Here is a 25,544-nt window from a genome sequence, read left to right as displayed (position 1 = left end):
TATATATATAGCATGGAAAGCGGACGTTAAACGATAATATATATATCTTTGACCTTTTTATTTTCTCCTTAGTTGTTTTGGTCTCCCTCTAGCTTTTCTTAATTGGCTATTTCTGATGTTTAGTGTGTGTATGTAAGCATGAAGAATTTTATGGCAAATGACTACATTAATCATGAATTTTCCATGCAGTTTTTAAAGTTTTTCACTATTTTAAATGTGTACCATATGCCTGAATCATTAAGCCACAGTTTCCTACTTTGTTATTGATATTACATTGCATTCTAAGATTAGTTTACATTATTTCACTTGCCTTAGTTTAAAAAATAGACACTTCATTACATTTTGTACAAAGTAGTCTTTAAAGAAAGGTTAAATACTTTTGATAATTGAACCTGTCTGAAAATTGTTCCCAGTTTGCAAGAATTAGACAGATAGTTTTGGTTAAAATACATACATACATACTCCCCTCCCCTTTCATTCTAATGTCTATTTTCTATATTTTACAGTTGGGAAAATTGCTGATGCAACACCTGAGAAAAGTTGTGAAGTTGAAAAAGATAATCCATTGGGAGAAAATACATCAGGTGCGTTGTCTATTATTTATGAAGGTGGTTTCATATCTTGATGAATCCCAATATTTTAACATTACTGAAATATTCCATATGCCTATGTATCTTGGGATATATTACCAGTGAAAAACATTACATATGATGTATGTACTCTAGTTATCTTAAGATGTATTAAAACTGAAAGTAAAGCAAATCCAAAAGTAAAAGCATCTTACTCACTGTCATGATGTACAACCCATAATCCATACACCTATTGAAAAGATAATTTTAAATTAATGATGATAGTGATAATTTATATCAAACTAGCAGGCATACTCGGCATTGCTCGAGATTTAAATGGCATAGTTTGTATATATGGTACAGTTAAGTTGAAACGTGATATGGGGAAGTGCAGCGCTGATGACAAAACATTTGTGGAGTAAATGAAGGGCTCATTCAACTAAGTGACCTGTCATGCATCCATATAAAAGATTCCAGGCCCTAACCTTGTCATGGAAAAGCGAGTGGGGGGGGAGTATGTGATTTTTGAATGCACCAAAAAGCTCTCAGTGGATATACTCTCCTTTGCAGCTGTCAGCACAACCACTACCACACTGAACAATCAGCAGACATAGGAACTACATCTATGTGATAAATTAAGTCTGTGGGCACTCTCAACAGCATTACATGAAAGAAATGATATGGTAAGGCGTTGGGGGTCGTTGGCAAGGAAGTGCTTGAAAACAACACTGTCATGCGATATTTCAGTTTGGAATCAATAGTTGTGGCTCAACTGTGCACTCCTTTGTGTAAACAGCATGTAACCATTGTGAACACAACTCAGCTCCCAAATGGAAACGATTCTGCATGCAGCATCAGGGTATGCAAGGTCACATTAAGGACATGGTCTCTAACAAACGTGGTTGGGTTGCTGACATGGTTGAGAATCAGTAGTCATGGCTGAACTGTGCACTGCTTTGTGTAAACAGCGTGTGACTATTGTGAGGAAACTCAGCTCCCAAACGAAAGCAGTTCTGCATGCAGCGTTTGGGCACTCATGGTCACATTTAAGGACACGATCTCTAACGTGGTTGGGTCTTAGACACCATAATTTAGTAGGTTATGTACACGTGATATTTTCGTTTGTAATCAATAGATGAAGAATATTTGTATGAGCTTTGTCTATGCTTAGAAGAAAGACTTTAATACTGAAGCTAAAAGAAAATAGTTGATTAGTTGCTCAGGATTTAACATATTTTAGCATATTTTTCATAATAAACATAGTGCATTTCAAACGGTTTTTATTCCAACAAATCGCTACCTATGGTACTACGGGAACAGGCTATTATTGCTACCACTTATACACTGCAGTTTGAAGTCTACATTGGTTCATCCATTTAATACAACCTACTTATATCATTTCAGTTGTTGTTTTTTCCTGTTTGAACAGAAGCATTATGTGAAAAATTTTAAGAGTCTAAAACCATCTCTGGAACATAAGTAGTGTATGTTCCCCGTTTGGAGAAAATCAGTTACAAACTTTAGAAGTTCTGCAGGTTTACACACACACACACACACACATATCCTCAGTTTTATATACAGAGATTTTTTTTTTTTCTACAGGATGCAGTGAAGAAGAATCTGACCCAGAAAATGAAGTTCAAGAAAAAAATTTAGCAAACATTGCCACTGGTTTAGCCAGTCAGACAGGAGACTTTTTCTTTGGTGAAGGAGATACAGATTTCTCTTATGACCTAGAAGATGCTGACAGTGTACTTCATGATAAACATGTTTGTATTAACTTTGATGGCATTTTCAGTAAAACTTTAACAAAAGCTTCTGTTTTTATAAGATTTCTTTTACCTTTACTTTGCACTCTTTAAATATATATCACTCCTCTCATTACTCTTCCTTTTCTTTAACGCTTTCTTTGGTTTTTCATTTGGGGAGATATTTTCAACTTCATAGAAAACATCTTTGTCAAGATCATGGTGTCAAATACATAAATAATCTTTAGTTTCTTTCATCATAGAAAGGAGTTTGGTCTGACAGTTATAGATTGTATAGTTTTTAACTTATGGGAACAGTATATAACTGAAAAATATTTTGTTAGCCTCCTTTTCTGAGTACAGATCCTCTCATAGGTTAAGCTTGCTGTAAGATGTTTCTTAATTACTTTTATACCCTGATGTTGGATATAGAACAAAGCGAGGGGAAGAAATATTTACATGACACAATACGATTACTATTACACGGGATTCAACACTCTCAATCAATGGCTCACAGGGAACTGCTTGCTCCAGTTGCTCACAGTATTTTATAGCAATGTGTCAGTCTACTTTTAGTCACTTGAGGTTGGACAGAATCCTTCCACAACATCTCCCCTTTTTAAAATTAGTCTCCCCTAACTTCTCCCCTTTTAAGAATTAAAAAAACTTTGCCACCTAACTTGAAGAATTTTGAAGTTTTTTTGTTTGCCCATTTTTTATTTTCACTTGCTATCAACTTATCATCAAAAACTGATCTGATCTTTGTAGCAAACATCAATTCTGCAGGTGACATTCCAGACGGGGGTATTCAGATTAGATGTTACTCAGTACACTCTTAGAAATTGTTGACGTGCAAGGTCGTCCATTTCTTCATTGTTCGCCTTTTTCAACACCCTCTTAGAAGTGTCAACAAAATGCTCAGCTTATCCAGTTGACCAAGGATAATACAGCAGAGTGGTGGTATGTTCAGTGACAAACACTTTACAAAATTTGCTGAACTTTTATGAAGTAAATTGAGTTCCATTATCAGACACAATGATATCAAGAATACCACATCTGGCGAACAATTCATATAAAAAGTTTACTGTAACCACAGATGTTCGCTTTTTACACTCATGCACTTTAGGCCACTTTGAAAAACTGTCCACAAGGTAATATGAACCCTTAGGTGGACCTGTGTAATCAACATGCAGTCTGGACCATGGAATATCTGTTTTTGCAGTTAGGACACATCCTCTGCATTCTTTCACTAGTTCTTCAATGTCATGGTCCATTGTTGGCCAATATACATAACTTCTCATTAATGATTTCATTCTCAAAATCCCTGGCTGATTCCTTTAGTAATCACTTCTGTAGTGTGGCTGGTACTACACCCTTTTGTGCGTACATCAACACATTGTTACACATTAAGAATGGGTTTGCATTTGTGTTGAACATATTTTTATCTCATTTAGCCTTCAGCATTTCTTTAATTTTTTTTTAATGAATTTATCATTTTCTGATTTTAATTTTATGTCTTGTAATGTAACTGGCAGTTCACATATGACGTTACACAAAACATTTTTAATCTCATCTTTGTCGCCACTTTTATCTCCTGGTGCTAGATATATGATTTAAAGAAGTAGGAGGAAGAAATATTTACATGATGCAATACAATTACTATTAAACGAGACTCAATGCTCTCAATCAATGGCTCGCAATGAACTGCTTATTCCAATTGCTCACAGTACTTCATTTTATAGTAATGTGTCAGTCCACTTTTAGTCACTTGGGAGTGGATGGAATCCATCCACAACAATTACTTAATGCTAATAAAACCAGCAAATCTACATTACTACAATTACTCTATACTTACATTTACTACATCATACTTAATATATGCACAGACTGTTAGGAGTGTTCAACATGCTAGAAATGGCAGCCAAATCTTCCTTAAAGTTCACCCTTCTATCTTAAAAAAAACAGAAGGATACTTTGAATATGACGCATAAAAAAGGCAGAACAGACACTGTTGAATGGTATTGGTCGTAGGTCTATTCAGTCAGAGCTAACCTGAGGTTAGATAACAACACTACACTGCATCAAATGTACCCTTACTATTACTACACTACACTACTACATTAAATGCTTCTTTGGAGAAGTCAGCCCCTCAACAAAAATTAGTGTTAAAATATCCTGTACAAATTCAGTTTGATCAACTTTCAGACACAACAATGACATCGGTAGTTTAGACATGTAATGTAATATAAAAATATCTAACTAAGTAAACTGTATTGAGAGCACATCTTATCATGTTTTATACTTATGAGTGATTTACAGCATTTGGTCATGTTTCCTTCAGTTTATTTGCTTTTAGATCAATCTTAAAAGAAGTGTCATCTGCTGTTATGACAACTGCATGATAAAGATGATGATTATGAATGATTTTAAAAGAATATTTTATGTGTTTTAGTTGTTAAAAATTCATCAAAAGAATTTGTATTAAGATGTTAGTTAGACATTTTAAAATCTATCTTCTTTACATTCAGTATAATTTTTTTTTTCCAACAGGATTGGTCTCTTCCAGCAGAAGCCTTCCAACCTCGTCATGAACTTGAGTTTAGCAATGCACCACCAGTGCCTCCTCCTCACTATTCACCTGCAAATGACAGCGATGGCAATTCATTTCAAGCTACAAGTAACAACCATAAAGAGACAATCAGTAATGGTGCTGCAGTGAACGATCTCTATATCAATGTGAAACTTCCCATTATACCACAGTGGGACTGTAGCTCCTTGGTTACAGATATACTTGTTGCTTATGCTGAAGTAAGTCAGTAATCATAGTACTTTATAGCTTTATATACAGTTAGTAGTTAATCTTTTCACAACTGCAAGGATTTATATGGTGTTAAGTGGAAGAGAGGTAAATCTCCCCTCAGGGTAGAGCTCTGCTCTCTTACAAATACCCTGAGAAGCAACTATTTCATGCTGTTAAGAAAACTGAGACATGTCAAATTAAGTGTCCTGCAAAGAGATTTGAATGGATGCAAGCCTATTTGAAATTACCCAGTTGGACATTTCAGTACATATTTCTTACCTTACCAAACTGAGGTTTGGGGTTGCCCAAAATCACAGTGCAATACAGTAATCACTCGCCATAACACTGTTCACCTATTGCGCCCTCAGTACATCACAAATTTTTCTGGCTAATATATGTAAATTTATATTGTGGACTCCTCAGTATATCACGGGTTTCTGTGGCTGATAGGTATTTAGATCTTTTTAGATTTTAATTATCTCTCTGGTAAAATAAGCATTTTCATGTCTAAAAAAAGACACAGGTACTCCTAAGAGTGTGGAGAGAGTTTATAAAAGCTTAAATATATAAAAATGAAACAAATATATACAAATTATAAAAATAATTTAAAAAAATATACAGTACAGTACTGTTTCTACTTCATGGATTTTTACCTATCGTGGGTTTTTTGGAATGTAACACTTGCAATAGCCAAGGGATTACTGTATCTGTAGCAAAATCCAAATTTTAGACAGGAATGTCAAACATTTGTTGAGCAATTTCAGATGCAACAAAACTAATGTTTAGAAAAATTTTTAATTTACAAAATTGCTTTGTAGTATTTGCCATATCCCAAAGTCTGTTAATTGTAATTATCTCAATCCACATCTATTTCACAAAGTTATAGTCTCTTTGTAATGATGAATCCTGCAATTTTTAAAATGTAATCCTTTTCTGAATCACACACAAATAAGTATAGGCATAACTATTTGGTCAAAAAGTTTGCTTCCGAATCACATGGGTTTGGGTTTATTCCCACTGTGTGACACCTTGGATAAGTGCCTTCTATTATGGTCTTGGACCACCCAAAGCCTTGTGAATGGATTTGGTACATGGAAACTGAAAGATGCCTGTCATGTGTATGTGTTTTGTACCTCCTTGTTGTAACATTATGTGATGGTTGCAAATGAGTGTCACTGGCACACAAGTGGTGTCATTCATTTCCAATCTTCAATAAAAACATGTCTGCCCAAAGAGAAATATTATACTGCTTGGAAATGAGTAAAGGTTGGTGACAAAAGGGCAGCCAACATAAAACATCTGCTTCAACAAATTCTGCCTGACCCATGCAAGCATGGAAATGTGAATCTTAAATTGATGATGATGAAGTATGCAGAGTGCTAGAGCCTATCTTCAGTTTATGTATTATTAGGTGAATGTAAAGTCAATCTTCCACTGGATATGACTCCAGTCTATTGTAGGTGACTTTTTCACTGGATGAATTGAATTTATTAGTACATGCCATTAAACTATTCCCCCAATTCTATAGTGCTGCCACTTTCCCCTTTCATGAATTATGCTACTTATAGTATCTAGTTTGAGAGCTGTATAGACTTGTTCATTGTTTTGGCTTGGCTGTGAACAAAAGACAGGATCCTCTCAGCGACAGGATACAAGTCAAAAATCTTAACTGGTTACACAGTAGAGGTTCTATTGATTTGTAATATGTACTCTCAGTCCCAAAATGAATTGAGAATAAATTTTTAGGATGATTTTTATCAAACATGGTCTTCTTTAGCTCTCTTACATGACTGTTGCTTCTTATATGCCACCTCATGAAGTGTAATAATTTAAGGTGCTAAAATTCTGATTATATGTTCAAACTTTACTACAGCTGTAATGTTACTTGGTTGACAAACAATTTCCAAATTTCATATTTGTTACAAAGATGTTGAATTGTAATATGAAGTGATATGTAAATGCAAAGCTTTGTTAAAACATTTTTATTCATTCTAAGACAGAAAATAGATATAGAAATTTGTTTCTTAAAGTTAATAGTTGTATAAAACATTAGTGTAATATCTCTTATTCAAGGAGGACATTCAGTCAACTGTTTCTATGCTGATTGTCCTGGGGGATCGCATCCAGCCAGAAATTGATCTGGAAGTGCGGACAAGTTGGTTCCTAGCCTATATTGGTATGTAAAATTTCTTTTAATGTTGTTTTGCATGGGTTATTAAAAAAATTTTCTGTTCAGCATAAATACATCATCAGTGAAAATATAATATGTTTGTGATTAACTCTGATTAGCTCTGTTTTAGTCAGTAGATTATCACATTCACTATTGGCCTCTATCCAATCATTAAATCATTTTAAAAGAATTTCTTTGTGGTATACTTTAAAGTCTATAAATTCTATATAAATTAAATGTTTATATTTAAAACAGAGTTCAAATATATGAGCAGTGCACGTACTTAAATTAAGAACAATCTAAAAACAATACACAGATTTAAGTGTGAGGAAACAGCTTCTCTTTAAGGCACCAAATATAGTAATCATTACTTCAAAGGGTCAATAAAAAGTCATTTATTCATATCTGTCAGATTTTAATGTTTGCTATGTTTAAAAAAGTAAAGGTTTATTCCTTTCAACCTTATATTTCATTGTCAACCATCATCATCATCATAATGTATTCAACAATTCCTTAGTGAATTGTCAGTACTAAGTGTCTATGAGATGTGGGTTTGAGTTCCACCAGATTCTTACATCTTTCTAATATGTACATAGGTGCAACTATAAATGTGTGGCTAAGATGCTTGCTTCCCAAACATGTTGGCTTTGGTTAAGTTCCACTACATGACACATTGGGCAAGTGTCTTCTGCTATAAGCTCTGGCTGACCAAACCTCGTGATTGGATTTGGGTGACAGAAAATTGACAGAAGGCGGTGAGCTGGCAGAAACGTTAGCACGCCGGGCGAAATGCTTAGCTGTATTTCGTCTGCCGTTACGTTCTGAGTTCAAATCCCGTTGAGGTTGACTTTGCCTTTCATCCTTTTGGGGTCGATAAATTAAGTACCAGTTACACACTGGAGTCGATGTAATCAACTTAATCCCTTTGTCTGTCCTTGTTTGTCCCCTCTATGTTTAGCCCCTTGTGGGCAATAAAGAAATACGAAAATTGACAGAATACTGTCGTGTGTGCTTGACATCATGTGACGATTTATAAACATTTCACCATTGTACAAGCGATATTGTTCATTTCCAGTCTTCTGTGAAAAATATATCTGGCCATGGGAAACAGCAGAGAATTGATAACAGGAAGGACTTCTGACTGTAGAAAACCTGCTTTAGTGAATGCACGGAAAAGTGGACTTTAAATGATGATGATAATAATGATATTCTTTATATTTGCAGGTTTTGTTTGAAGATAAAACATAATCCAAATATATTAATTTTTGATACATCTTGAATGAAATTTTGCTTTGTTTTTCAGAATTATTAGGACAATTTAAACAATGGTCAGTTATTGCTGATGTGATTAGACTTAGTAAAATCCCTGAAGTTTCCATGTTAAACCAACAGTCTTCAAATATCCTCACCATGTGTCATAGATGTAACAAAACACTGACCAACTGTAGTTGGTTTTGTAGCAAATGTCGAACAATTGTTGGTGTGTGTGGTGTATGGTAAGTATTTCATGTTTTGTTACTTTCCATGTCCATTGCTTTCTGTTTTTTCTTTTGAAAATAGCGAGTTACTCAAATTATTATCTTAAAAAATCTCAGTCATGTTCACTGCAGGTATTTCATTAAACCAGTTATGAAAAACTATCAAAACTTTTGGAGAAAGTTGTCTTGTGATGTGTCTCATCTTTTAATTCTCCAAAAAACTGAATTAAATTTCTGCTCTATTTACATCATACTTTGAAAGGTTTAACTTTTGACTGATTCAACTATAGATCTATGGCTCAGGTCAGGTGTGGGGATATGCACTGTTGCAACATGTTGCACTGTTGCAACATGTTGCTGCATTCACTGAAAGTCAAGCAGCTGCCTTTGACTGCTTAGTCATTGATTTCTTATTTAAGAATGACACAAATATTTTATAGTGATATTGGATAAGTTCCCATAGGTGCATTCTGCATAAAAATCAACAGCATATACTTAATCTAGTAAACCAAAATTAAACTTTAATTAATTGGAATTGTAACAATAATGTGAAGGAAATTCATTAGCATTAATAAAGGTTATTCAAAATTATCAAAGGAGAAAACTCTGAAATTTTAATCAATGGAACTATGCATAGTTTGTGGGATAATTATGTCCTTCTTCCAGTCAGGCAATATAATGCCACTGTTACAAATGGAGCAGATGATCTGCTACAAGAACAAGACTGCAGCAGGTCCACTTTTCTTGATCATCTCCTCATGGATGCCCCAAATACAGGCTGCCTTCCAGCCCTTCAGCTGATTTACTGCTGTATGAACCTCTTCTTCAGACAGCAGATCACTGCTGACTGGCTGGTTGGTCACCAGTGCTGAAGACATTGTGGTATTCAGATCAGTACTAGGTGGATTCACTTTATACAACTCCTCAAAGTGTGTTGCCCAGCAAGCCACCATCTCAGGTCCTAAAAAGACTTGGATGAACTGGTGCAGTTGTGAACTCATTGGACAAGGGTGTTTGGCACAGCCAGTATCTGAGCAGGAGGACAAAGGTTTAGGTCTCTGGTCCTCCCTGTCCTGCTCTGTTGTTGTGAAAGTTGGACACTGTCTGGAGCCCTTAGCAGCCACCTGACCTCCTTCAGTACCAGGATACTTTGCAGGATTATGGGTTGCCATTGGTCAGAGTTCATATGCAACCAACAACTCTATTTTGAAACTATGATGCACCCTGTTACTTCTATGATTCAAAAGTGTTAGCTCGGACTGTTTGGCTATATTGCTCAATTTACTAAGTTAGACCCTGCTTACTGTGTATTATCCACTGAGGATCTGATTGAGTTGATGGCTTGTGTTGGTCAACCACATACCACATAGTCATGGCAGATACAAAGGTATCTTGTGGAGATGGGGGACCTACTGGGATTCTGCTCAGCTGGTTGCCAGGGAGGACCCAGGAATATACCAACAGATGGTGAATGCTGCAACATGTTGCAACAGTGCATATCCCCACACCTGACCTGAGCCATGGATGTATAGTTGAGTCAGTTTGATCCTTAGTAGCAAAGATGTAATCATTGCACCAACTGCAATCTGTTACTGGTGTATATCTTGTCCTTAGAGAAATGAACAAAATCTAAACTCAGAAACCTACAGAGATGGAACTAGATATTTTTATCCAGTGAACTATCATTTCTGTCACATCCATTATCATTATGTTTAGGAAATATTGATGTTATATGATGCTTCAGTATATTACTGGTAGATTATTGACCTCAACAGAATTTGAATTCCAAATGTCAGGGCATGCTGCGAAATATTTTACAAGTTTAATGCTTGATTGTTACTGCTGCTAACTTACTACTAAAAGTATTGCTCTTTATTGGATTTGTGGTGAGTGACCATGTCTGTGATTAGATGTAAACTTCTTTAGATAAGTATGAATATTACAATTCCTATTCTGATGTAAGTAGCCATATAGCTTCTATACAAGAATCCTATTTTTTTCTGGCCCCACTTCTTTCATACGTTAAGCCCTCTTCTCCTTGTACAAAGCCACCGCCTGCTCCCTTTCTATTGTAGCCCCGACTCAGTTGAAGGGAATCTTAGTCTTGAAAGCTGTACCTAATATGCTCTGTAAAGTGGTTAGAATTAAGAAAGGCATCCAACTGCAGAAACCATGCCAAAGTAAACACTGGAGCATGATACAGTTCTTGGACCTGTTGGATCCTATCAAACTATCAAACTTAAGTGACAACAATAATGATGGTAGTGATGGCAACAGTGGTGGTGGTGGTTCTCCTCCTTTTCCCTTCCTCTAAAGTTAATACTGGTAACCCATTTACGAATTTTTCTGATGAAAATGTACAAGTAATTCATTTTATTTACTAAACTTGCATAAGATGAATAATAAACAGAATAAATATTTCGTCATTCATGATATTTCTTTCTCTTTTTTTTTTTTTAGCTATCAACCTGTCAAACGACTGTATGTTTGGTGCCAGGGCTGCTCTCATGGTGGCCACCTCCAACACATTATGGACTGGTTTCAAGAAAATAAACAATGTCCCCGAGGCTGTGGACATTATTGTGAATATTCTTGACCTTTAAAAATTCTAGATGCTTCCCCTGTAAATTTTGACTAAATGTCTCTTTGTTTTAATTTTTCTTAAAGGAATCACTTTTGAATTAAAATCCAGATTAATGGATCAGAGAATCTGATTAAAAGCTAAATTCCTGTGGAATATCTGAAATTAAATGATCAGAATTGATCAATAATGAAAAGACAAGAAAATGAAAATTCTGTTTGTTGTTCGTTAAGGCAAACTTCGAGTTTGGAATCATGGAAAACAACGACTTAAAATATATTCCCTTCCCTTGAAAAGAAATATGTTAAGACTAGTAAGTAGATTTAAGCATTTTTCTGTTTTTTAAACATTAGAAGGACACCGAAATAATTCTTATTTTCTCGTTTTAAATAAAATAACAAAAACTTCAAATAATTTTTCAAAGATAAACAACAAAAATTATCTAAGCTCTGTTTCTACTAAACTGATATGAATTTTACAAAGTTTATATAATTGGAAAATATTTTTAAAACTTTACTACTGTTAGCTGTTGCCTCTACTTTGCACTGTCAGCACTTTGCCTAGCTGGGTTCACTTTGATAAAGAATTTTTTTTATTTTTTAAAATTTACAAATGGGTTCAATATGATGAATGTTTGTGTTCATTGTTGTAGACATAAGTGTAATACAGTGTGTTGAACATGTGTATGCAATGTGGTGAACACATATATGTGCAGTATGATGAGCTTGTATGTGTTCACTATAGCCAATGTGTGTGCTGTGGTGGCATGTGTGCATGCAGTGCAATGAGAAAGTGAGTTCAATGTGATGAATGTGTGTTCAGTATGATGAACATTTCTTCAATCTAGTGAACATGTGTGTTTGTTGAAATGAACAAGTATGTGTTCACTGTGATGAATGTGCATATTCAATGAGGTGAGAATATTTATTCATCAAGATGAACCTGTGTATCCAGTGTGATGAACATCTATATATTTAGAGCATATTCACTGATGAAAATGTGTGTTCACTGTGATCAATCTGCAGGGATTAATATTATTTTACAAAAATAAACAATTGTTTCGTTTCTATTTTCAGATTAATGATTGATAGCTTTCCTAGAAATCACAGATTTGTAGGACAAGTTGTAAGATATTATGATTGATCAATTACTAAACTAGATATATTATTGATAACTTGCATAGTTAGAGATCACAGGTTTATAGGGCAAGTTGTGGAATACATATCATCATCATCATCATCATCGTTTAACGTCCGCTTTCCATGCTAGCATGGGTTGGACGATTTGACTGAGGACTGGTGAAACCGGATGGCAACACCAGGCTCCAGTCTGATTTGGCAGAGTTTCTACAGCTGGATGCCCTTCCTAACGCCAACCACTCATATGATTGGTGAATTACAAAAGCAGATATAGTATTGAACAGTCAAATGTTTGACTGTGTTTCATTGTGAATATAACCATTTTATTCTTCAGGCCTCAGTTTTCCTAGCTGTCAAATATAGGTACTTCACCCTTTAGCATTCAGATTGCATTATCAGATGTAATGCTCATTTATTCACATTGTTTTGAATTAATCATGCATTATCTCAGCTTTGAGATTTTGATGATGTGATAATTTATTCTTAGAATGGCATTGTAGGGTATGTGTGAGAAGCCAGACCCAACCAATTTGAACATAAAACAGGTGGAATATTTGAGTCAGATATGGCCTGTTTAAATACTAAAGGGTCAATCTGAAAATCTTGCCATTAGATTGTCTTTTAATGACAAGATGTAGTTCTTATTTGCATAATGAAGCCAGAGATTAGTACTTGCTTTTAACCTTTTTGGTTACCATATTTCTGTTGAAATACTCTGCCTTAAGTTCAATTAATTTTGAAAACAATGCAGAATTTAGTAAAATAACCTTCTCATTAATAACATTAATGACAACCTTATTAAAACAGCTTAGTAGTAACATTACTAAACTGATGTTTGGAATGTGAATTCACCTGAAATTTTGATGGAAGGTTTTACTTTAGATCACTTTAAAGCAGGAAGTTTCTATCAGAGAACCAGAGATGGTCTTAGGTAGATTGGTATCGAAAGGGTTTGGAAATTGCAAGGATACTATTGGTGTAATTTATATGAAATAACCTTGAACTGGAACAAAACTCAAGTTGAAGAGTGGTCTTATCAACAGCTCCTTACTGTAATGTACCACTCTTTACTCCGGCTAACAAAGATATTCTATGACGATTGTCATAGAAACTCCACTTGAAAACTTCATTTTAATATAGTGTATATATATCTCTAGATATATAGTGTATATATATCTCTAGACTGTAGTCATGGGAATATTTGAGCAGAGCACCACAGTTAATGAAATACTAGTTATTTTTATATCACTTCTACCACTGATTAATGAATTGTATATCTCTGTGGTATCTATTGACAGCTAGATGGGCTAAGTCACAGGGGATTAAGTATTCTAGTTTTAGATGCAGTGCAGTGCTGGTGACATGATATAATCGGCGAACATTCTCACCAGAATGTTGATAGATATTAACCTGACTGGCTGTGATTTTTTTTTCTTTTGCCTGTGACAATTGAGGTTAACTGAAGGGACTTTCAAACCAGTAAATTCTAAAACTATAATGTGAATTATTCCAGTTTCAAAACTATTTCTCTCACAATTTCTTCAAGAATTTACAGATTAATGATAAAAGCAAGCCAAAAATGTTTTTAAGTGTTTTGAATATGTTTTAATATTTAGAAACAATATCAAAACTACTGTCTTACATTAATTTCTTTTCTTAGATTAACTTTTAAAATTGTTTCAACAAAATTTATTCTTTATTTCTTCTGTATTTATTTTACCCAGTATGTCTTTGAATGGCTGGATGTTTTTAAATCAAGATAAATCAATTTTGATTTTTGTAAAAAAAAAAGAAAAGAAAAGAAAAAATTAATAAAAATAAAATTTATGAAATCAAAATGTTAAAATAAAATTTCAAAAATACAATAAATCTGTTTTCTTAAACTTTCTCTTGTTGAGCTTAAACTAACAGTGCAAATGTTTTGTTTGTTTGTTTGTTTTTTTTTATTTGCCTTTGGTTTTCTGTTTATCTATCTCCTTCTCCATTAAACATTTGTTGATTTTACCAATTCCCAGATCACTTAAGGAGGAAACAGATTGTTCCTCATTTCTCAATAAAACCAGGAAACTCCCTTTCTATCAGTAAAACAATACAATCCAAGGAAACTAGGATTGAAATATTTTAGCAAACTGTACATTATTTACATTTTGTCCTCATCTTGTTTGTTGTTAATACATTTCGGCTGATATACCCTCCAGCCTTCATCAGGTGTCTTGGGGAAATTTCGAACCTGGGTTCTCATTCCTAAGGTATTTTTCGATGTTATTATTATTATTTAGGTCACTGCTTGGAATCAAACTCGGAATCTTGGGGTTAGTAGCCCATGCTTTTAACCACTATGTCATATGCCTGTGGGCAATTATGGAGTGAATTTTAGGGCTTATAAATCTAATATTTTCCTATCCTTCCTAAATACCGGTTCCCATATGCTACTCATATCTGCACTCGGTCTGCTTAGGAGGTTGTTGTGTCCTAGCATATGTGCTGCTACTTTTAGTTTTTGTATTTTCCAGTGATGTTCTCTGTCTATTATTTAATTTCATCCCACAGGGGGAGGTGGTCTCCATTTTTCCATACATGATCAGCTATACTCGATTTATCAATATCTCCTGTCACAGCTTTGCGATGTTCATCTACCCTTATTTTGAGGGGGCGGAATGTTTCACCTTTGTATAACCTACCAGGGATGGAGTACACACAGTCTTTGGTCATATTCTCTTCTATTGGTGGTTATACTCAAAGGAGATATTTGTGAAGTGTTATATTACTCTTGAATACTGTCCTGATGTCATATGGGCTGCATATCTTTTGTATCTTTTCAGAGAGGGCTTTCACATAGAGTAGACAGACTGTGGGCAGTTTATTTCATCCTCTCTTTTCTTCATAATTGAAGTGGATAGTATATTTTTGGGGTAGTTGTTGCTTAATAGATTGTTATTTATCTTTATCATTTCTTCATGGTGTGTATCACGATCACTACTTATATTCTTTGCACAATGTTTTAGGTACTGAGCAATCCCTCTCTTTACATTGTATGGATGGTGGGAATTGAAGTTTAGGTATCGTCCAGTGAAGATCAGCTTGCAGTGTATGGATGTCCTGAATCCATACTTGGTGCATGCTATTACTACGTCCAGGAATGTTAGCTGATTGTCTTTTTCCTTTTCCACTGTGAACTGTATGGATGGCTTTATTGAGTTCACATGATCTGACAATACTTGGACATCTTCCTGGTGGGGCCAGAGTATAAAGGTGTCATCAACATATCGCAGCCATAGGGTTAGTTTTAGTGGTGTTGATCCTAAAGCCAAATTCTCAAAGTATTCCATGTATATATATTGGCTGTTATCGGTGATAATGGTGATCCCATAGCTCGACCCTCTTCTTGTCGATATATATCAGTGTCTATTCTGAAGTAGGTAGTTTCTTCGCAGAAGGTCAACATTTACTATTGGTCTACTGGTACCTTCTTTTAGATGGGTGACTGTCACTAGTTTTTCTTGAATCACTGATAGTGCTCCATCAGTTGGGACTTTGGTGAACAAACTTATCACATCTAGACTCATCATCTAGTTGGATCCAAATGAGGGTATCCTTGATCAATTCTGTGAAGTGGATGGAATTCTTCATGTACAGTGTTGACTTTTCTGCTAATATTCTGATTATATCCACAAGGAAGCGGCTCAGTGGATGACATTCTGAACCTCTACAGCTCACTATAGGTTTTAACAGAATACCATCCTTGTGAATCTTAGGGAGACCGTACATGTGTAGCAGTTTACTATAGTGTTGAGTCAGTTGTCTGTACTTCATTGGTGTAAAGTGATCCTTGTTCTTGATCAAGGTCTGTGACAACTTCCTCTCTATTTTCAGAGTTGGGTTCTTTACTTTGCTGTAGCTACCATCACTTATGAGACTTGCCAATTTTTCAGAGTAGTCAAACTTGTTCATCACCTCTGTAGCATTTCCCTTGTCTGCTGGAAGTATTATGATGGAATTGTCTGTAGTCTTTTGATAGCAAACTTTTCTTCCTTTGTGATGTTTGGTTTGGGAAGTTTTGCTTTTTCTAGTGCCTGTCTCATTTTCCACCTTAGTTCATCTCCCTGAGCTTTTGGTATCTTTATGGCTATCTCTTCAAATATAGAACTGTATATCTAATCAGTACGGAGCCGACATTAGACTTCAATGGAGACATACAGAGAAACTCCATCAAAAACTAGCTCGTCTTTCAAACCATCTAACTTTCCTGTGTAGATGTAGAGACTCAAAGCTAATACCACCTGGCTTGAATGTAATGACACCAGTGGATTCATATAAAGCTTGAAGAGTAGTAGAATGAGCAGGACATGCCTTCATCCGTGAGAGGATCCATTATAACTGTTGGAAAAAACATCAACTAAATAACGAAATCAGAGAGAAGTTATCTTCATTACTTGGGAAAATAACCAGAGATGACGATAGAAAGAGAATCCAACAAGATCTAGAAAAGTCATAAAAGAAAGAATTTGAAAAGGTGAAGGCACGGAGGATGAAGACTGAAGTTCGTCACCCACCCGTGAAAGCACGAATTAAAGTAAGTAGCTGACATCTAGAAAGCTCTGAAGAAGCAGTATTAAACAAAGGTCTCAACTTTGCAACAACCATCAAGCGCATTCCATACTTAGACATAATAGTCCCTAAGGTCGCAAATTTGATAATTGGCAACGTGTTGTGTCCTTGAATAAGACGCTTGATTTCATGTTGCTCCAGTTCACTCACCTGGCAAAAATGAGTTGTACATGTATTTCAAAGGGCCATCCTTGTCACATTGTGGCATGCTGAATCTCCTTGAGAACTTCGTACATTGGGCCTCACCGAGGCGATGACTACGGACCGAGACCTTTGGAAATGGGCTGTGCGTGAGAAGACCCGGCAAGCCAAGTAAGATCGTTGCCAGTGCCCCTGGACTGGTTCTTGTGCGGGTGGCACATGAGATGCACCATTTTGAGCGTGGCCGTTGCCAGTACCGCCTGACTGGCTCCTGTAGGATTTTCGAGCGAGATCGTTGCCAGTGCCCCTGGACTGGCTTGTGCGGGTGGCACATAAAAGACACCATTTCGAGCGTGGCCGTTTTCGTGCGGGTGACACGTAAAAGCACCCACTACACTCTCTGAGTGGTTGGCGTTAGGAAGGGCATCCAGCTGTAGAAACTCTGCCAAATCAGACTGGAGCCTGGTGTTGCCATCCGGTTTCACCAGTCCTCAGTCAAATCGTCCAACCCATGCTAGCATGGAAAGCGGACGTTAAACGATGATGATGATGATGATGATGTGGGTCTGTGGAGTGCTCAGCCACTTGCACATTAATCTCACGAGCAGGCTCTTCCGTTGATCGGATCAATTGGAATCCTCGTCGTTCTAACCTACGGAGTGCTACTTGACTATAGAAGTATACTTTCGTCACTACGGCATATATCAGGGAAAATAGGATACATACAAGAATTATAATTTAAGTTATATCAGTCAAATTTCCTGTTGCATATACGAAATGAAGAAATGAATACTAATTTTCAAGAGAAATATTTACGTTAAAATGAAATTGAACAAAACAAATTTCTCTTCCCATGATGACTCTGTCATTTGCTCCCTCTCCTCATTCTCTTGCCACAAAGCCTTGAATGTGTACTCATTCTGCTCTCTTCACATTAACTCTCTCTTTCATATTCTGTAACCAACCAACCAGTCGACATTTACATCGGCTATTATTACTAACAAGGCGAAGGCAGCGAGCTGGCAAAGTCGTTAGCAAGCCGGGTAAACTGCTTAGCAGCATTTCGATCGTCTGCACGTTCTGAGTAAAAATAAGTACCAATTGAGCACTGAGATCGATGTAACCGGCTTGATCCTTTCCGCGAAACTGCTGGCCTCATGCCAAAATTTGAAACCATTATTACTAACAAGGCGGCATGCTGGACAAAATGCTCAGCGGCATTTCGTCCGTCTTTACGTCCTGAGTTCAAATTCCGCCGAGGTCGCCATCGCATTTCATTCTTTCGGGTCGGTAAAATAGGTATGAGTACTGGGGGTTGATATAATTGATTTGCCCCTCCCCCAAGATATCAGGCTTTGTGCCTGGTTCGTCTGAGTTCATTGTTTCATTGTTGTTGTCTTGTGTGACTGTCGTAGTAAAATGTCATTGATATATATATGGCGGACATGACTTTTGTTTATTTATAACGAACTTTGGGTGAGTGCATTCTTTGTATGTAATTGAATAATAAATGTAATAATTAAATTGTACAACTCGTTGTGTTATCTCTACGAGTCTTCCGAGGGAAATACAACAGTGCCTATAATTGAAAGAATGATTACTAACAAGACGGTGAGGTGACAAAATTCTTAGCGCGTCGGACAAAATGCTTAGCTGCATTTCTTCTGTGACTTTATGTTCTGAGTTCAAATCATGCCGTAGTCACTTTTGTCTTACATTCTTTAGGGTTGATAAAATAAAGTACCATTCAAGTATAGGGAGATTGTAATCGACTAAATTTCTTCCTCTTAAAAAAAAAAAAAAAAAAAAAAAAACGTTGGCCTTGTACCTAATTTTGATACAATTGTACCGAAATTACCATCAGTAAAATTTAAAGATTCCGTACGTATGTACTTGACTGCAGTGGAAACTGTTTTCTTCTTTTTTTAATTTTTTTTTTATAGAAGGTAAAACAGTTTCGTCGGTCGACAACCACTGAAGTGTGTGGAATATGTGTCTAAGTTTAGATAAAGATTACTTGAAATTTTGTTGCACAACAAAACATTCTTGTGTTATAAACGATTCTGGAATCTCTCCAACTCACCTACTCAAGGGCATTCCCGGAATGTTGTTTAGAAATAATACATTTTTACATTCTATAATAAGATATTTATTCTGTAAATAAACAAACCTTAGGTTAGGAGGAAATGAGGCAATATGCATGGAAATAATGTTAAATTTTTCACGATGTGAATTTCACCTAAGTTTTTCTTAATTTCTTACATAACCTTGAAGGAAGGAAACCGCACGCAAGGTTAACTCTGAAATACGATGCTACACATAACATTAAACAACGCATGTGCTGTAGGTGTGTGAAGTGTTAATACACTACTTGTCTATAACAAGCAAAGACAAATAAGTCAAAGTCAATAACTCACTATTAAATATAGCATTGCAGAGCCCGTACTGTGAAATAACATCATTATGTAATCTAAGGCATGACTATTTTGATGCTCATCGGCTTTGTTTCCTCATAACATTCTTTAAAAGTCATATTCTTCAGAGAACGTTTTCGAAGGTGTAGATTACGATTATGTTCGTAAAAATTAAAAAAAAAAACTTCTTGAAGAAGTTTCGAATCATTCCATTCCTTCAACTTTGTTTTCTCGTAACTCTCTTTAAACTTCATATTTATTTAGTTAATTAATCTCTTCAAACATATGTATAAAGGCGGTGAACCGAAACTGACTGAGAATATCAATTAAAAAACAGAAAGAAATAATACAAGAAAAAAACCCAATCAAATATTTCTGTCTGGTGTGAGGAGCGAGACCATATACACTAAACTGTAGTGTATGTGTACTACATGCACATCGACGAAGCGACCATCTATTTGATTGTATTGATTTTTGAACACTTGATCACATATTCAGCGATGTTTTATCAGTTTTTCTCCTCGACTATTTTTATTTACTTCTACATCTTTCTCTGATGATAATGATGATGTGTTTTTATGTAAATATTTATCAACATGCCCAAGGACCCTGTGGTAAGTTTCCTAATACCCATGTGACATATCTTTTGAGATGAATCCCAAGAGAATAAATTGTGTAGCCTCAGAATAACTCTGATCGAAGGTACTCCAACCCTGATCATCTCGTCAATATATGACTACACAGTCCAATGTATTCTGCTTTATATTAAATGCTATAAGGTTTGTGATTACAGTCAAGCTTAGCGGCTATTTCTAGCAGATCAAATGACCATTTAAAGGCTTTCTTTTTCTCTTCTTAAAAAAAAAATACGAGAGTGTTGAACATAGCACCTGAACGCAGATTGTCCCATAGTTTCTGCTTCCATCTCTCCTCATCTGTATCCGGACCTGACAAACCCAGCTCTCTTTGTTGCAGAGCTTCGTCCATCTCCCAGATGGAGTTAGCCCATATTAGGAAGGAGAGGATGTTGCCTACTGAAGGGGAGCAAGCGTGGATGAAGGAAAGAAAACAGAAGAGACAGAGACGAGCACTTACGCAAACCTAGACCCCAAACCGTTTGAGCAAAGCAGCCTGTTCGCGGGACTCTCTCGAGATTCTGATATTGAAGTATTGGAAAGACGACGAAAATCTTTAAGAAAGACTAACTCTGAGAAATACAATAACTGAGGAATCGACTAGTAAATCCTAAGTATTAAAAAACCTTGGTGGGGCTCAGTTGCTTCAAGTTTTTTTAAAGTTTTTTTTTATAGTTGGTCAAAGTTAACCACCTTCGATCGAAAGTTGAACTCGAAAACTCGGTCAGTAATTGGGGCTCTTAGAGAGCACCATGCTGATAAGGAACTGCGATAGAGGGGAAGGAATTCGTAAACAGGTTTACAGTCTGCTGATGTGAAACTGAATGGTTGAGGAGCCAGAGTTCACATTTAGAACTGATGCTAAGGCCCCTACGATCAGGTTCTTCAGTCATCGTCGTCACAGTTGCTCCTTAGCAGGAGCCCCCCACCCCAAACAAGCATCGTTAATCTGCTAGATATTCAAGTCCAGGTCAGCTCCCATCTTGGTAACGGCATCGATACCAAGTGCAAATAGAGCAGGTTCGTGTAGATCACCCTGTTGGGTTCCAGAGGCAGATGCAATGGTCACCAAAGGAGAGGTAGGAGGGCTCTTGATAAGCTTGCTAAATAAAGTGGTAGAGCTGTGGAGCATTCTCCCTAACTTGCACGGAGCTTGACATCCCGACTGATGGAATTGAAGGAATTCCTGAGATCTAGATTGACTTTTGGAGTCTCAGAAGGCAGGTTGGTGAAAGCTCTAGTAGCATGAATGGTAGCCTCATAACCTAGCTTGGTACCAACCCCTAGCTAGATAGGGAAAAAATTTGGAAGACAGGCAGTTTGAAACCGAGCACAGACACACTTTCGCTGTGAACCGTCTAAGAATACACCCAGCTGCTATGGAGCAGAAATCACCACTGGGCTTCGTGAGACCAAATAGTTTAACCCTCAAAGGACAGGGGACAGATGTAGGGAAGGACACTCTCGGACGAGAACATCTTGATGAATTGGGTTAGGTGATACCATCTTTTCTTATGTTGAGTGAATCGTTTGTACTTCTATTATTCACGTATTCACTCAAGCTAATCTTAGTGTTTAGGACATCAATTACACTTGTCATAATGTATGTGTGAATGGCTAGCTTCAGTGACACACACACACACACACACATACGTACGTACACCTATTGCATACATGTTCATGTGAGGGAGGGGGGAGACAGAGAGAGCGAGAAGGTATGTTTTTTGTTTTTGCTTGTTTGCATGTATATTGCCTTTCTGTGTCTATTCACACACACACACTCTAACAAAACAACTTCACATACATATCACACTTTCTGTCTCGCTCACCCCATCAATACACACACATTCACATCAGTTTCTCTCTGTCTCTTTCGCTTTATGCCGACTTCAAAAGTCTCCTGTTCCTCCATATAAGTAAAAAAATAAAATTGATTGTCAATTTATTTTACGTAAAGCGACAATCTTTTACAGAAACATAAACAAAAGCACGTGCTTTATAAGTGACGTAAATTATATTAAAAACGAAAGATTGCTTTTTTTATTTACCCGCTACAAGAGTAGGAATAGCTAGGTTTTCTTGTGGACGAGATATATTATGTAACGTTATGTAACGTTCAATGACCGCTAAGTGAGCTGAAATACTATGCATAATTACAGATTGGTGCCCTCAAATTTGTTTTTTTTTTTCATGACTGACTGGAAAATGTTTATTTTTAAATAAAATTTTATAGCGATACGTTTTCGAGAGAGCAGATTACGATTATAATCTTAACATTTAAGCCAAAAAATACATTTTTTTTTTTTTTGAGAAAATTTCAGATTATTCTCCCAACTCTCGAACTTTGTTTCCTCATAACTGTCTTTAAAATGCATAATTTTAAAAGGAAATTTTGCAAAAATATGTTTTCGAGTGTGTAGATTACGTAAAGATGATGTTTGAAACATAAATCTGAAGAAAAAAATAAGTGAAAAATGGTTAAGTTATGGAAACAAAGCTGAGGTGGCAAGAAAGAACGATTTCAAGCATCTTTCTTCTAAATTTTATCAATCTATTTGCAATGCACACCCTCGAAATCGTGTCTCTGCAAATTTTCATTTAAAAGCACACATTTTTCAGGTTTTGAAGAAATGAAAATGTGGAGCACCATTCTGTAGTTATGCTAAATACTCTACACGAAAAGGCATGCGATGGCTTGTTTCACATCGAAATGAATTAATGCCAATATAGTTTCGAAATCAGTGCTGATGACTCGTAGGTTGTTAACTCCTGTAATTTATTTTTCTTCGAAAATCTCAATTAGGAAAGAACAGATTATCGATTGCGTCGAGCTCTCTCCACCTCTGCTTTGACGTCACTTCCCGTGTGTGTGTGTGACTCCGTCTTCTCTAGACTACAGTTGTGTCGTGTTCGTGCTAGTGTTTCGGTGTAGGAATAATAATTTAATATACAAGGTAAGATTTTAATAATCGATTTTCACCCACACTTTAACATCTTTCTTGTTTCACACATCCATATTTAACGGGAATATACTGTGACTAACACGAAACAATAGATTAATTAAAAGCTATTCTACCGACAAAGGTCACATTGAGAATGTGTCCTCCTACCTTCACATTGCAGCTGGCAATATCTAACTTTTCTTCATCGGCTCCCGCTTAATACACAAACCATATTTCCTAATCTTTTTCTTGTCAAACCGTTATTACGAACGCTTTTCAAATGGTCCTAATTCAAATTCTAATTCCAAACCTTCAATCACAAGATATTTAAATTGCCCCTTCAGCTTTCTCGCTGCTTCTATCGACTTTCTTCCCTCAACTACTCACCTGTTATTTCTAAATATAATAAAACTACTCACCCCTGTTATTTCTAAATATAATAAAACTACTCACCCCTGTTATTTCTAAATATAATAAAATTTGATGTCTTTGGTTAAATTTTGTTTTATCTAAAAATAACAGGTGTGTAGTTGTATGAGAAAAATTATAGATGGAAATAAAAAAAAAAGTTGGAGCCGATACTTTGCGTATTCTGTTTCTCTTTCATTTTAGAATTAAAGACAAATCTCTATTGATTGATAGATTAGTTGCAGTGAAGTTATTCTAAATACTTTGTTTCAATCCCTCTCAGAATTTTTTTTTTTTCAACATAGGGAATTATCAATTGAATTAGTTTAACATTTTTCAATTAATTTATTTTATCGACCTGTCAGAATCGAACTTAGAAGTAATACCTTCTTAGCAGCAACAAGAAGACATCACAAATAAATATCACGTACACTGGTAATAAAATACTGGTAATTAATACCCAATATAAAATTCATAGCCCAGAAAAATATCAAAAAATGACTACATGTATTTAATTATCATGTTCTTTTTGGATCCCGCAAGACTACATTTCATTTGCATCAGCATTGACATAGATGCCACTAAGACATTTAAGGCCTTACGTAATATCCAAAAGTCATTGTAGTTAACCCTCGAATCCATTTTATTTTAGAAGAATAAATTGAATTCGCTCAGAATTGACGAGTATCTAAATAACCAAATTTCACTCACAAGCCTTTTGTCAACCTATGGCTAATGTACTGTGCGTTCGATTCGGACACGGAACCACGTTGTTGTAAAGCGAACTTGTTAACCTCACAGCATGCCTGTACTTGGCAGATCTACCCTACCCTCGAATAAAAGACCACTTGGATATGTGGCTTTGTTGCCGTCGGAGTCCACTCATTTTTTTTTTCATGACTAAACCAGTAATTAGGCATTTAGAAGGTAGGGCTGCCCACATTCTTCCCTAGTTTTAATGTCTCTAAGGGAATCTGGCAATTTTAGTCGTTTTCAGATATCGGGGCTAATGCTGTTTCGCACCACCTTGAAAATTTTTTTTCGTATTTCTACGTTTTAGATGTCGAAGATTACGAATATGCAAACAAAAAAAAAAATTTATATTTCACCCCACCCCCCCAACTTGAATTTTTTATCTTCTTAAAAAAGAATGTTTTTGAATATTCGTAATCTCCGACATCTAAAACGTAGGAATCCGAAAAAAAAAATTTTTTATGCATTTTTTAAGGAGAGGTGCGAAACTGCATTAGCCCCCAATTTCTTCTGCATATTATTACATCAGATTCATGATAAAAACAATAAAATAACTAGTACAAACAAGCGAAGAAGTTCTGTGCTCGGCCTGCTAGAAATAACAGCCACATTTGTGTTAAGTGATTCACAAGACCATTCATTGAGTCGGAACCCTAACCCTAACACCATCGATTATATTGTGTTAGTATCTCTATTAGATCAGTGGGATTAACCGAATCATTAGAGTAACGAATAAAATACCTATTTCTTCCGGCTTTTAAGTTCTGATGTCGAATCTCGCCGAGCTAATTTTGCCTTTTATCCTTTGTGAAGTAAAAGAGTTGATGGTCTCGACTACTGCCCCTTCCCTCTAATTTTGAAAGGCTTCGTTAAGGATTGGCTATGATTCACTCTACGTACATTTGAGATATTGTGAATGTTTATAGATATATATATATAGGTTTATTTATTTATTTTGAAAAATTGAATTTTTACAAATTTTTTTTCTTTACAGAATCATAATCTCCTTATTTTTCTGCGTATTTCGCTAAAAAAAAAATTTAAGTGAAAATTTAAGAAATGGGGGTGGGGTGGAATTAAAATTTTGAAATGCAGATTTTTTTGCAGATTCGGTATCTCCGCACTCGATATTGTGGATTCCTGTAAAAAAAAAAAAAA

The 25,544-nt window shown here is 35.8% G+C and overlaps 2 protein-coding genes across 3 annotated transcripts in view; both read left to right on the top strand.

Moving 5' to 3' along the window:
• The window catches only part of LOC106871041 (GATOR complex protein WDR24), a 36,654-nt gene extending 22,300 nt beyond the window's left edge, over positions 1–14,354 (top strand). For both annotated transcript variants that reach the window (XM_052970712.1, XM_014917302.2), the window contains 6 exons: positions 507–584; positions 2,172–2,338; positions 4,868–5,125; positions 7,191–7,293; positions 8,591–8,783; positions 11,226–14,354. In XM_052970712.1, the coding sequence (XP_052826672.1) occupies positions 507–584; positions 2,172–2,338; positions 4,868–5,125; positions 7,191–7,293; positions 8,591–8,783; positions 11,226–11,361 (935 nt within the window). In that variant the 3' untranslated portion in view covers positions 11,362–14,354. The remainder of the gene's footprint in view (positions 1–506; positions 585–2,171; positions 2,339–4,867; positions 5,126–7,190; positions 7,294–8,590; positions 8,784–11,225) is intronic.
• An 8,726-nt stretch (positions 14,355–23,080) lies between these two features.
• Positions 23,081–25,544, top strand: part of LOC106871039 (cytochrome c) — a 15,016-nt gene continuing 12,552 nt past the window's right edge. Inside the window, exon 1 of the mRNA XM_014917301.2 lies at positions 23,081–23,237. The gene's annotated coding sequence lies outside the window, so the exon portion shown is untranslated. The remainder of the gene's footprint in view (positions 23,238–25,544) is intronic.

The sequence above is a fragment of the Octopus bimaculoides genome, chromosome 9 (assembly GCF_001194135.2).
Source record: "Octopus bimaculoides isolate UCB-OBI-ISO-001 chromosome 9, ASM119413v2, whole genome shotgun sequence".
Taxonomy (NCBI): Eukaryota; Metazoa; Mollusca; class Cephalopoda; order Octopoda; family Octopodidae; genus Octopus; species Octopus bimaculoides.
This window is presented reverse-complemented; position numbering and strand designations above follow the sequence as displayed.